A 14,785-nucleotide genomic window follows, 5' to 3' on the forward strand; every position below is an offset into this window, starting at 1 on the left:
TTAATACAAAATCTCCTTGACATAACTACTTGCACATAAACACAACATAACTCCACTAGTCTTAGTGCCAGATGTAGTACGACAGTGGGGATCCAGCCCTGGTTCAATCTCCAGCATCCTGTTCTTAGCATTTAATTATCAGACCATTTAATTCACTGCTTTTGGGGGCTTCATCTTTAAAAGACGGTGTTTCATCCACAATACAAAATTGCTTCCTTTGCTAGCACTTATTATCTCAGGAGGGGCGCACATTGGATGGCAGTTTAAATACAATTTACGAATATTAGAAACCTTCTCTTACATGTAGCCACTAGATTTAAGTTATCTTTGGTGTTTCTATGTGAATTTAGGTTTGTACCCCTACATTACAGTTTTCCAATTTAAATTGCTTGGTTTCGATTAACACCACCAGGGCCGGACTAGTGAACTATTACAGAGATAGTAGTGTATACAATTGCTGAACATCCCTTAATATAAAAGTCTAGGCACAATGGAAACCCCAATGTATACTATGTCTGTCATAGTCAATGAGTGGTGCTTCAACAATATCTCACAACCTGCTACCAACAGACGTGATTGTAGAGTCCCCACCAATGGTTCTGCTATCGAACATGTAATACAATGAGATAACTGAGCACACAAAACTAGCTCTAAGTCATATAATAAGTTGTGTGAGTGAGTCTGTAGTTGTTTGCATTCATTGGCACTTTATTTGTTCCAGATACAGAATAACAGACTACAGCAAACAAGTGTTTCATCCAATGGACTTTCTCAGGACTTAAGTTAGAACAACAGGCAGACCGAATGATATTAGATGAGTATAAGATATTCCAAAGGCATGTACGCTAATACCCCATGTTGTGGGTAGGTATTGCTATGGTAGGCCAGGAAACAATTCTTAAGTCGGATGCTAGGCGTTAGGCACTAGTTTATCTGTAGATGTACTTATCTAATATCAAAACATAAGCATCAGCAGTGTGAGCCTTGACGTCACACTAGTGTGTCTTAATGACTATCATAAATGCTTCTACGCTTAACTTTCCTGTGGCCCCATTGCCTAGAAGCCACAATTAATAAGCAACCTACAAAAGTTTTTTGAAAAGGAGTCAAATATTTCTATGCTCTATTACAAGCCCAGATTTTCAACAATAACAAGTAAATGTCCAGAAATATATCCAATATGTATAATCTGACAGGATTTGTTTTTCAGGAGTCCTGCGAAGGTGTTCAGAATCCAACTTGTATTTATGTTCAAGATAAACCACTTTTTCCAATCAGCCCAGCCAATGCGTTTCAGCCCTTAGGACTTCATCAGGGTTGTGTTTTCCATAGATTTTTTTTAATGGTGTAAAGTAGAGCTTCAACTTCAATTTCCTCAACTGTGATCACTTTTTTTCTCCCCCTTCCTCCCGGGTGGTATAGTACCCACGAATTCATCTTGCGTCTTTGTGTCCCAGACCCCAGGTCCAGCTTTAGCTCTGGTGGCGCCCGGCACAATAATCACTTTTGGCGCCTCCACGTCCCATGACCGCCTCCTTGGATTCTATCCTATCACCTGCAAAAGGGCCCCTCATCTCTCCTATCATAAGATATTGCTAAACACAGTGTCCCCCTGATGTCACAGCACCCCCCCTCCACAGGTCAGCGCCCAGTGCAGCCACACCAGTCACACCACCCTGCCCTGCAAGAGCCAAATGCCACATGTTAAGTGCATCTATTATCAGTCGTTCTCCTCACACTAAACAATGGGTACAAACTCATGAATCTTCCAATTTTTGAGGTATCAGTATCTAGGACTCCTAAAGGAAAGGCTGTACCACAGTTTGATTTGCCCCAAACCTTAGTACCTGCATGACTCAACAACATACCTTAAGCCTTGAGAAAGTCCATCAGAAGAAGCCCATATTGGCAATTATCCTGTATCTGGAGCAAATATATTACTAATGAATGAAAACAACTGCAGACTTACTCACACAACTTATTATATAGCTTAAAACTGTTTTTGGGTGCTCCAATATCTCTTTGTACACCAGACTGGGGAAACAAAGCAGCCCTGGCAAACATGCTCAAACCACCCCCACTCTTTTAGCCTTCTAGTTCAATTTCTCTTTTTCCATCCATCCATTCTTGCTCTCTCTCCTTTCCTCCTCTCTCTGTCTCATTACTTTTCACCTTCCTCGCCTTCCCTCACCTTCTTTCTCTCTTGAAGCCTCCCTGTGCCTGCTGCAATTAACTTCGACACCAGGCCCGGCCAAGGGCTTTTAAAACTGGCCTCCAAGGGCTCCGCCTAGCAGAGAAATGCCAGGTGGAATAAAAGACCTGTTGGAGCCTGAAACCACCATTTTAGAAATCTGAGTGATATCTTTTAGTTCCCATCCTGAAGAAGAACCCAGCAACAAGCCCTTCTAATGGGTTGAAACATTTCGATCACACTTGCACATTTGTGGATTGTCTATATTTAACAAAATAGAGTGACTGGAAATGTGATACTCTTGCTGGAATTTTGTGATGGATTGACGCATTTTCATAGCAATGTATCATTCATTGGATGTTCTGAACAAATGTAACATTATTTACAACCCAAGCAAACAGCAAGCAATGTTTGCATACACCCCATTGCTAATTATTTTCTGCAACGCCCTCTCTTAATACATTGAAAGAGAAGTGACGTCCAGACTGGTAGTTTACGGGTGCTCAAATAATACTGTGCTGAGACTATCTTTAACCTTATTAGTAAATTACTCAAATTAATCATGCTATGGGGGACATATTTCTGCTCACTAAAACATGGCACAGTGTAGAAGTGAAAAGGTTATTGTTTTCTGGATGTGAACTCAGTTCATACAGGCTTGCACTGCAGCCAGTCAACATTCGGATGCTGTGCGTCGGGTCAGTTTATGATTATTTTCATAGCACGCAGTTTTTAATAAGAATGAGGAAACTGTCCTAGGCGTGGCGTGATTACGCAGAAGTGGCATTCTTGCAGCATTTCCTTTTAGACAGGAAGAGGATAAAGTGACCATGCGACGACTTAAGCGCACGGTTCTAATACTAAAATTAGTTTTCAGAGAACTTGATGGCTGCTTTTTGACGAGCACAGAGGCTCAAAGATGAGCGAGGTATTTTTTTCCCATTATTTTACAATTCTTTTGTGTCAGTGGACAATCGTGTTTCCTCGAAAGATCACTGGCATTGAGATAGATTGTACGACCTGGACATAATTACTAAAAGAGTCGTAGCCTGGAATAATTGATGGTTTGTGTGTTAATGTGCATTGGTAGAGTGAGTTTACAGGCACCGGTAATAACAACGTAAAAGGGGGAGATAGACAGAGGGAACCCCCCCTCCAAAGGGGGAATTAGACAGAGCCCCCCTCCTCCCCCACTCCTATTTTAAGGGCACGATGACTCAAGAGACTGAATTTGACGGCTAAAATGCATTTTTGATATTATTTGAATTGTTTTTGTTCTTACGATGCCCTTCATAGGGTAGTGATAAAGACACCCATTGCCCCTAAAATCTAATATAGAGCTCACGGGCGTAGCTTAGTCAGTAAGAAGATTGGGCGGTGTAAGCATCGGATTTTCAACTAGCATGCTGATATATCATATTAAAGCATGTTACATGAGAAGCAGGGAATGAGGGGGGCTTTAAAAGCAGGGGAGAGGAAGGCGGGTTATTTAAGGTATTTAAAACACAATATTTTGCTAAATACGCAATATTTTTAAGATCGTCTGAACAGACGACAGAGAGCGCACATGCATGTGTGTTTTTCTGTCTGTAGGTGACTGTAAATATGCAAGGTGAAATCAGACAGGTACCTCAACATTCCCGACTAAAAACATCTGTACCTAACTAGATAATACATTTGTTAGGAGGGGTGTAACACTAGCTATTCTCCTGATAGAGGCTTAGCAAAGGACTGAGGAATTTGTTGTGATGGTGATGAACAGAGAGGTTAATGCTACAAAGAATGTTGGTATTCCATGCATCCTTTCAACTCTCTAATTTGTAATTATTTTTTCTGTTGGTAAGGCTTCCTTTTGAAGGGGTGCGAGAATACCGCCTCCTTATTTTTACATCTGCCAGTAACAATACTGCTGGGGTCCTACTTCTGGGTTGAGGGAATGTCTTGCCATTACAGGATGAAATATTGTGAATAACTTGCGGGAATTGGTGCATCTGCACCTATTCTGCATTTTCCCTCATTTGAAAGCTGTTTTTAACCTGAGCATTTCACTCGCTTTGAGCAGTTGAAATGCTATGTTATGTTGATTTGTATAGTACACTAATCACCCAAGAGTGTATCCAGGTGCATGAGCAGGTGTGTAGGTGTGTGGCCCCAAAGGTGCTTATATGACGAGCCAGGTGTTCAGCTTCTTGCAGAACTCAAGAAGTGGTGTGGAGGCTCTGATCTGTTCTGGGAGTTTGTTCCATGGCTTGGGTGCATTGTTGGAAAATGAACAACCTCCAGTTTTGCTTTTGCTGAAGCAGGGAGTGTGTGCGAGTGAAAGTGAGGAAATACATAGCTGCCGGGTGGATTGGTGAAAGTGTATGCATCTGTTCAGGTATTCTGGTCCTGTGTTGTGTAGGGTTTTTGTATGTGTGCGTGAGAAGTCAATGAAGCTTCTTGTGGTGCAGTGTGATGTGGGTGTGCGTGGGGGGTCGAGTATGAGTATTGCGGCAGTCTTCTGGATGGTCTGGAGTCTGTGTAGAAGTTGTTTGGAGATTCCAAAGTAGAGAGTGTTGCCATAGTCCAGCCTGCTGGTGATGAGTGCTTTCGTGACAGTCTGTCTGTTCTGAGGCCGGATCTCACACTGAGTTGACTTGAGCCATCATGTTGAGCTTGTTGTCTAGAATTATCCTTAGATTTCTTGCGTGGCTGTGGGTGATGGCCCTTGCTCTGACTGCCAGCAGGTGCAGTCTGATGGGGAGGTCTTTTTGCTGGAGACCAGTACTTCTCTCTATTCGGAGTTGAGTTTCAGGCAGTTGGCTCAAATCCAGTCTGCTACCATGGTCATGCAGTTGGTGAAGCTGGTTGTGGTGTTGAGACGATCCCTGTGGGACTCAACAAATCAGTTTCTTGGTTTCTGACAGTGGTGGTTCCTCCGCTAAGGTGGAGGAGCGTTGGCCCACTGCCTGGATGCAGAAAAAGAAAGGAAAAAAGAAAATGATAATGACTAATGTTAGTATCATTTTATTTTGTCCTCCTGCTGCGGCAGCTTGCATGAGGAGGTGGGGCTGCAAAGCAGGGGAGGATTGGTAAAACTATCCTAAGTGCGCAATGACTGTTTGATCGGCATTCTCGGTCCAGCCAAAACACTTTCCCTGTTCTCTATGCAGGCTGCATTACAGCCTGCATGAAAAACATTCCCACCCCTCCAGCCGGCGCTCAGATCAATCACAACGCTGCATTGCAGTGTTGTGATTGGCTGCAGGGAGCGTGGGAGTCCTAGCACTTGCTGCTTCCTGTTTCTGCCAAGAAGGAAGAGGAAGCAGGAGAGGCGGTGGCGGCCGGCCGGGAGTTCAGTGATATTTTTTTAGCCAATTCCCCATCCCTTTCTCGCCTACCCGCCCCACTGCGGGTGGGAGGTAGCAGCCGTGACTGGTCTCTTATGTGAAGGGTGGCAGCCTGACCCTTTAAGTTCTTCCTGTGAGGAATGAACAGATCCAATTGAGAGCAGATGCTTGTATTCCAATCTCGGAGTCTGGCACATCTCCAGGTGGAACACTCCCTGTATTCCAGTAAACGTTTGTAATACCTAAGTCCTAAAGAAGGAGTAACCGGTTGTATGAAGGCAAAGTATTGCCCTACATCTAATTATATTAGCATACCATCATATGTTCCTTGTGTGATCTCACATAACTACTCTTATTTAAATTCAGAATGTAACTGTGTTTAAAGAATTGTTTAGGTGCAATTCACAAACTTGTTCTATCAGTAGATGTGTTTTATTGCAGGTGCAGGTTTGACCACTCATACATTTCTAGCAGTAAGACTTGCTCACTCACAGCTTTTACCCCAAAAATGTATTTCTTGGTGAATCAGGCTTGTGTAAACAGGAAAACATTGCATCTGCAACTACTTTAGGACTCAACTAGTCATAAAACAAGGTTTGTGAATCTGTCCATTTTATCAGTGTCTTTAATCTGCATTATTATAGCCGCATAAGGGAGGAGGCACTCCACTGGCAGCTCCCCCAGTTATAGTTTAGACAAGCTCACCTTCTGTTGGGGTTCCTGGCTCACTCGCAGCCAGGAAAGCAAACAACTGCAGCCTAAGAAATGTAAAAAATAAAAACCAGTTCTGCATTTCCCCTCATTTGCAAGCTGTTTTTAACCTGGTCATTTCACTTGCTTTGAGCAGTTGAAATGCTATGTTATGTTGATTTATATAGTACACTAACCACTCAAGATTGTATTCAGGCGCTTGGGCAGGTGTGTAGATTTGTGGCCCTCAAGGTGCTTATATGAAGAGCCAGGTCTTCAGGTTCTTGCAGAACTCAAGAAGTGAGGTGGAGGCTCTGATAAGTTCACCTTGCAGCCAGGTTGAGGAATAGCATCCAGGTATCCATCAGGACCGTCTCAACACTGCTCAACTTAGGAAAGAGCTGACGATGCACCTCTTTAAAGAACACAGTGCAGTAACCATCCACAAACCTACCACAAAGCTACCTTTCCTACCGCACGTTAACTTTATGTATGTATTTGAGCATGTACAGAGCTTTGCTGCCTTTTTGGTAGGTTTGCACTATAGAAATACTACGTATGTACATCATACCTCTAGTACCCCATCACACCACCACTTCCAGAACAGTTCGATATGGGTAGTGATTGGTGTTTTCAAGCCGAATTTTCCTACTGGTTTTGGTGGAAACTGTATGTTTAATATTTTCTGGTCATTGTTTTCTCTTGCAATGTTTTTCTGCTTTTATCTTGTCCGCTGTATTTTTGACACTACCTCTATACATTGGTCCAATTAGTGCATATTGGAAGTATCATTTTACGTTTTTGTGACTTTCCATGACTAGGATTGTGGTTCCTACATGGACAGGGTGCATACCTCTGCCAACCAGAAACCCAATTTCTAACAACTGGTATATAAATTGTTATTTTATGTTAATACTGGACAGACCAACACATCTGACGTTCTTACAGTAGATGCATATCTCTCATATACAAGGACTGAACAAAGTCAAAAGCATGCCTCTCTTATGTGTGAATTGCTAACAAGATGTGTACCTTTGTTTCCCCTCAACTGCATTTGCATCTAGATGTGAGGTTCAGATAACTCCAAGCTAGGATACGTGAACAAAAGGAGGCCTCATGGGCACTTAAATTTGGCCTTTGTTTTGAGCCCAGCTGAAAATTAAAATACAAAGCTGCCTGCACTGTAGTTCCTGAGTGCAGACAACGTGCAGGTGCTGCTGAGTGTGTCCTGGAGTTGAAAAATTACTCCGGGACGAGTTCAGCAGATTTTACAGTGGTGCCCAACCTCTTGGCAGAGTGGACATTGTCTACCCTGTGAAAATATTGGGTGTGCACCGTCCACCTACGTGTACCCCCAACTTGTGCCCTAATTATTACCGACCGGCCAGTATTGGAAACATCTCTGATATATGTGGGAATACTTCACCTTTTTCTGGCTCGACATAGGTGCTGGAAATAGGGATGGGGCACACCCAAAATAACCATGCTGGAGCTCTGAAGATGAATGCGCATTAAAGATTACTTCAAATTTTATTTGATCTTTTCACATTTAGTATGGTTAAACGACAGACGTCAAATGTCGGTCAATGACAAATTACTGCTTATTCTTTTAACACCGAGACTAGCATTTATTTTTCTTTCTCTTCCTGCAAAGTGTGAGGATTTTTTAAAATGAACTATGTGACAGTCTTGCAGGTTTGAAAGGGAAGACCGTTGGTTGCCGTGTTCTTCTAACACACAAAAAAGTAATACACCTATAAATGAACTGTATAAATGTTTTGTAATGAATAAAAAGGAAAGTACAATTTAAGCACTTTTTTCCTAATTCTGAAGTGTGATGGAAACAAAGATTTTAACAGGATCCAAACAAATCAATACACTCTACTTTGTGAAGTGCAAATGACAACTATTCACTCAAACCCTATTTCCACACATCATTTGTGCGCTATATAGTTTTATCGGTAAAACTGTATGTCTATGCAAATGTAGTTGTCATTTCAATGAAAAATATGCTGTCTGTAAATGACAGTGCCCTATGACACTGTGCTTTAGTGTTATATTTGTGACAGTGTGCTCCAAAATGCAACACCAAACACATACTACACCCTTACTTTATTTCCCAGTGGGAGTGGCTCATTTACAACACCTATTCTGAATGTGATGCTTGGATTCTTCACAATCCCTATGTGTTCAGTGATGTACCATTCACTGGCTCCCAATAAACAAACACGCTCAATTCAACTACTCACACACACATTGAAGGCCCCACAGACCTCAGGCCCCAACTACCTGAACAGTCGCATCTCTTCCGCTAACAACTCAGACTTCTCCCCTCCGTAGGACCCTACTCACACACATACCATGCTTACACAGGACCGGATCAGGAGGAGAGGCGTTCTTTTATACTGCTCCTAAAGCTTAGAATGACATCCTACTCCACATCAGAGTCTCCTCTTCTTGAATTCCACAAGAAGCTGAAGACCTGGCTTTTTCAACTACCACCCTATGCTAGGCAGGGCTAGGCACACATGCTTGCTCAGTGCCAGGATACCCTCGTTGGTGATAGTGTCCTTACATAGCAGCACCCCATTCTGAAAATTGTTCCAACACTACTGTAGGCCTGAATTCAATGATTAACACTAACCCTGGGTGGGGTTCGCGGAGTTGCACTACACAGAACAAAAGTGCAAAAAAACCTCTGCCACACTACACGGAGCTCCCCAAGCGGCGGAGTACAATAGAAAAATGCAGTTTGTGGTGATTGCACAGTGCCAGATGCTTGTCCGCACTGTGCAATCATCACGAACGGCACCATGCACATCGCGAACGCGAACGCAGTCCCTGCTTCCCTTTTCTGCCACTCGAGTATATTTTTACTCGAGCGCCAGCTTTCTCAACGCAAATGGGCTGTTTTTCAACGCGAGCGGTCACAAGCATACGCGACCACTCTCAATGAGAAACCTGACCCCCCCCGCGTTGAGAAATATTGCCGGGAGGTTGATTTTCCACACTCACACTTGCCAACTTGATGTTGGCGATTGCAAACGAGGAAAAATCTCGCTGGGAGGTTGATTTTCCTCGCTTGTGGTTGCCAACTTTACTTTGACGAACATGAGCGAGGTGAAAAACTCTGCTACGCTGGGAGTTTTTTGGAACTCCGCGAGTGGAGCGGAGTTCACCGCCCAGGCCAAATTAACACGTAAATGGCAACTTGATCACTACAGACAACTAGAAGTTCCAAGCAACCTTCTCATTGATAACGTTTTTGTCTGTTCAGCAGTGACCGCATTTCTCAGTCTCCTGCAGTCTATGCTTGGGCATTACACTAACTGCAATAATAATTTTTGTTCAGAAAACGGGAGTACAGGGTCAGTAGAGGGGTTTGTCTCAGTTTTCATACTTAGGCTAGCTGGGCCCTCTTACAGCATCTTTACTCTGTGACTATGAGTCAAGAACCAATTTTGTGTAGTACATGGCAGCATTTTCTGAATTGAAATGTCTGGTAAAACAAGTTGACTTTGTGGTGGTGTCTTTCCGGATCTTCCTGGCTTAGATCACAGCAGTTTAACTTTGGAAGAAAGGCCGCAGTTTATTGCCATTGTGAGTATACACAACACATTGTGATCTAGTGTAGTCAGTGGAGCAACACACAGATGAAGTCTAGAGAGGCAGATTGACGACTTCAAACATCGGAGGCTTGGGTCCTACTTCTGGCACTCCCACTATACCACACTTTGTCAAAGGTGTCAGACAAAATATATATATTTGGCCTAAAAGATTACCAGTTAGAGCAAGCTTATTCCTTGTGTGTGGTGATCATTTTTCAACTACAACAGCAGTTAATGAGGAGTTGAGGAGCGATGCCATAAATAGAAAAACCTAAATTACTTTTTAAAGCAATAGCTGGCTAACACACATTTTACTCTGCTGTACATAACAAGTGTTGCTATTCCCAAATTCAGTACTTTTGTGTTGTCGTTCTTGGAATGTTGAAAGGCTGAGTTTACTGTTTCAAGATTCTGACAAGTGATCTGCCCTTGACCATCGCAGTGGGTGCTTAAGCTACTGAACTATCTAACATGCAAAACAATTAGACCTGCCAGCCTTAGAGTAGTCTTCCCCCAAATCTTTTGCCTACTCCCCTCCTATTTTTCTATATTCATGTTTGTTGACGGTAGGACTCTGTGCAGATCCACCACTGCCAACCAATACTAAAGGGCCTGTGCTGACTCCCTTAAACCTGGTAAAACTGGCTTACACTTGGTTGGCATATTCAATTTACTAATGACTCCCTAGTAAAGTAGTGTACCATATACCCAGGGCTGGTAAATTAAATGTTACTGGGGGGCCTGCAGCACTTATTGTGTGACCCATTTAAGTAGCCTCTTAAACCTGTATCATACTTGCCATTTGCAGCCTATGGTGCAGTTTAAACAGCTACTTTGACTTGGCAAAATAACCCTTCTGCCAAGTAAAAAAACAGGTCACTCCTGGGGTAGGCTCTAAACAACTCATAGGACAGGGTGCATTGTACTTAATACATTGGACAAGTATGTTTACGTTTTACAAGTCCTGGCAGTGAAAAACAAGTTTTTGGAGTTTTTCACTACCACGACATGTAAAATTTAAATGTTATATGTCCAACGTATTAAATACTCACACATTTATTTTCCACTACTGTCAGGCTTACCTCTCCTATAGGACAACATTAGGTTACCTAAGGAATTGTAAATTTAAAATCCTGATTAATGGGAAAGTCAGATTTTAAGTCACAATTCTGAAACTTCTACTTTTAGAAAGCTGGTATTTTTTGTCCTAACCATTTGGTCCCTAGGAGTCAAATTCCGTGTTGACATGATCAGGTATAGTTGGCAGTTGTACTTTATATATTCCTCCCAGACAGCCACACAGTAGAGGGACTGGATGTTGGCAGGATGGGCCATCGAAAGCAGGATGGGGTTAGGGGTGGAGGTGTGCACAGCTCCACCTGTATTTCAAAGGCATTGCCTCTGCTCACACACAAAGAACTTCACACTTACCTATTGTGACAGCAGACAGACTTGGACCAGGGCAGGGATAAGATAATTCCAGACACTTCTGCAGGGGGGTGGGGAAACTCCAGAAGTTTCTTCCAAAAGCTGGCATCAGGTATAAACATAGGATCCTCAGACTCACTGTTCAGTTCACCTCTGGACCTGTGGAAGGACTCTCAGAGAACTGCCCTGCTGTCTGTAGCCTGCTATGTACTTCAGATGACTGCCCTGCTGCACCAAGAGGACTGCACTGCTGCCCAAAGCTTGCCCTGTGCCCTCAGAGGACTGCAATGCTGCTTGAGACCTGATTTCCTGCTTGAACCCAAGACTTATAGAGTGACTCCAAGGGCTAGTTGGCTGGCCTCTTGATCAGAGCTTCAGGAACAGAAAAGACTCCAACCATTTTGAACCCACACCTGGACCCAGAGTTAACCCTCCAAGTAGTGCCCCTTCAGTCCTAGAACCTTGGAAATGGTGCTAAAGGTGTCCAGATAGCCCAGATCCCAAACCTGGGGCTTATAATACAATTTCTGCCAAAAGGTGTTATGAGAACCAAAAGGAGACTGGGCCCTACCTTCTTGCTGATACACCCTAGGTGCATCGTCAGTAAGCCTGAATATGCTACAGCTCCCGCTATGTTCTTGTCTACAGCAGCAAAACCTGTTCAGTGGTTCCTTTTTGTATGTGGCTTTGTGGAGCCCTGGTCATCTACAGCCTGTAGCTTCGTCCGGCTGGAGATTTTAGACTAAAGAAAGCCTCCACAGTACACCTGTTGTTTTTGCTAGATGGCTGTTCTGTCCATTCTAATGCTTCTGCCACCCAGGGCCACCAACATCTCTTACCCCTCTAGCAGCAGCTCTTCTCCCTCTATCGTTAGAAATCCTTGCATACATGAAAAAAGCTCTTACTGCATGGCCCTCCCTCGCCTATTATACGTAGTTCAGAATACCCCTTACCAGATTCCGGAGTCTTTTTTTCGACCCATTTAGTCCAAGCAGCGTCTATTGCTTTGTGGGGGAGGTAGTCCCAGGATTGCACTAAAGAAACTCATGAAAAATGTGTATGACAGGGGCCTCGCTGTTCCTGATATCAGGAAATATTACTGGGCGTCTCAGCTCATCAATGTTAATGGGTGGGCTTTTTCCCCATTAGAGGAACCGGCATATAGGGTGGATCGTTTGGCCTTCGGCAATAGTAGCTACCTCACCAAATTATACCGGAGGGGGAGAGGTAACCCGCTTCTCCCGGTGCATACCCGAAAGGTTATTGATGTTTGGCACAAAGCAACCAAAATGACACGGTGGGAAAACAAACTTACAGCACAATCTCCTCTTTGGGAGGGTGGCCAATTGGGAGAGGTGACGAGGCTCGCTGGCTTTCGGAAATGGAGCTTTATAGGGATTGACTGCTTGGGGGATGTCTGGAAGAATGGGAAAATGCTTGACTTCGACACACTACAGGGACAGTTCCAAATGGGTAGGGGGGAATTTCTGCGCTATCGACAGATGCGTTATGCACTTCATTGTCATCTGCAAGAGGTGTCCCTTATACCAGATTACTCGCCACTTGAGGACCGCCTGCTCTTAGATCCTATGATTGATAAGGCCATCTCTTTGACCTATCGGAAATTGACTAACAACACCCTGGACTGTTTGGGATCGCTGTTTGAGGCTTGGGAGTCGGATGTGGGCCTCTTAGAGGACGTTGACTGGGCTGAAGCATTGCAGACACCCGAGAAATAGCTATAAGAGCACAGTTCCGTCTGGTTCAGCTCCGTATCCTCTATAGATCCTATGCATCCTGAATAGCGTACTTTCGAATGGGCACCTGTGAGACTGACGAATGCATACGGGAATGTGGTGAGGTAGGGTCCTTCTTCCACATACTTTGGTCATGCCCACGGATACAATTGTACTGGACTGGTATAACACATGTGATGACACAGGTGGTGGGTGAGAGTGTCCCGCTTGACCCAAGGTGGCTCATCCTTGGGGTGACTGGACAAACGACGTGGCCGCAGGGGGCCAAGACTTGGCTGACCCTTGCGGGTGGGGTGGCCAAGAGAAACATTGCCCGACCATGGGGAGCAGAGACAGCCCCTACTCTTACAGCCTGGAAAAGAAACCTGGACTGGTGTTATGGGGCGGAACAGGTTATCTACCAGAGCCGGGGCTGCCCTTGTAAGTGGGGAAAGATCTGGAGTGCCTGGGCCGAGTATAGGGAACTTTGATGTGAGTCCGGTGAGCTGATATGAGTTGATGTGGAAGACATGATGCTATGGTTTGCGGCGGGGGAGAGTGGGTGTCTCATGTGGGGAATTGCCGACGGGGTAAATTTTAAGAACCGTGAACTTGTCTCGGCTATCTCTCTTCAAATGTCATTTGTATATGAGTATTGAACTGAAGCCTGTTTATGTTTAATAAAAAGACTTAAAAAAAAAACTCTTTCTGCGACAAGTCATTAATATCTATCACCTGGGACATCTGACAAGACAGGTGCTGTAAGTTTAGCAAAGTGGTCAAGAGTGACGTCCACCAGGACAGTTGGTGTTTGCTTGCCGGAGCTCTAAATTGAGCCATGCAAGGGGCAGTCTGGCCACTTACTTCGCAACTATTCAAGAACATAAAATAAACTGTACCAATATGGCTAATTCATCTTTATTACTGATTTTAATTTAAAACTGGGACTTTGGTATGCATATCTCTCTTATCAATTAACTATTACATTAATCCAACATCAAATGCCAAGAAACATCTCTTTGGGCAACAGTTTCTGCATGATTTTGTTTGTTTTTCCTTGCTCTAGGTCACATTTGGTGCTTTTTAGTCAAGCCGGACACCGGGTGGGGCCCCCCCGGTATTTTCAGGTTGGACGGGGGCCCCCCCGGTATTTTCAGGTTGGACGGCTCTACTGGGAGCTGTTCTATTTTAAATGCCTGGGCATTTAAGTCCTTCATGACCATAATGTTATTGAAGCTAATATTGGGAAGGTCATAAGGTCACTTAGGTTCAGCATGGAATTCTAGAAGAAATTATTGTTGGGAGTGATGGGCATAAATGTTTTCACCAAGATGGTGGTCCTCCCTAGACTGTCTTTTTTGCTAACCTCTCCTATAAATTCCACCTCAAGCACTTCCTGGAGCTTAATTCTTTATTGAGCACAGTGATCTGGAAGAATGGGTGAGTGAAAGTTGTGCTGTCGACCACGCAACTCCCTACATCCTTTGGGGGTGGGAGAATTGGGGGGTTCCTAAGTTCACCTATTATCGCATGGCTGTCGAACTACAATTGGCCCCCTATGGCTATCATCAGTCCCATCAGAGGAGACCAAGTGGGCATGGATGAGCAGATGCACAGTGAATTTATTGAGGCTTCTCTGCACACAAGCACATCATAGGCATCCTCCTGGTCCTTATAGCAGCAATACTGCGGAGGTGGGGTAAGAGTCACCCCGGCCGCCATGCTGACCAGCGAGATTCCCCGAGAATCCCGCTGTGACCACTGCTTGGAAGTTCCTGAACTACTAGCTGGGTAAAGTATGGG

The 14,785-nt window shown here is 44.1% G+C and overlaps 1 protein-coding gene across 4 annotated transcripts in view; it reads left to right on the plus strand.

The window, feature by feature from the left end:
* Positions 1 to 3,008: 3,008 nt before the first annotated feature.
* Positions 3,009 to 14,785, plus strand: part of LOC146805453 (granulocyte-macrophage colony-stimulating factor receptor subunit alpha-like) — a 331,580-nt gene continuing 319,803 nt past the window's right edge. For 2 of the 4 annotated variants that reach the window (XM_085622681.1, XM_085622682.1), the window contains exon 1: positions 3,009 to 3,119. In XM_085622681.1, the coding sequence (XP_085478807.1) occupies positions 3,111 to 3,119 (9 nt within the window). In that variant the 5' untranslated portion in view covers positions 3,009 to 3,110. The remainder of the gene's footprint in view (positions 3,120 to 14,785) is intronic. The other 2 variants (XM_085622683.1, XM_085622684.1) reach the window with 1 other exon arrangement.

Source organism: Triturus cristatus, chromosome 8 (assembly GCF_964204655.1).
Source record: "Triturus cristatus chromosome 8, aTriCri1.1, whole genome shotgun sequence".
Classification (NCBI taxonomy): Eukaryota; Metazoa; Chordata; class Amphibia; order Caudata; family Salamandridae; genus Triturus; species Triturus cristatus.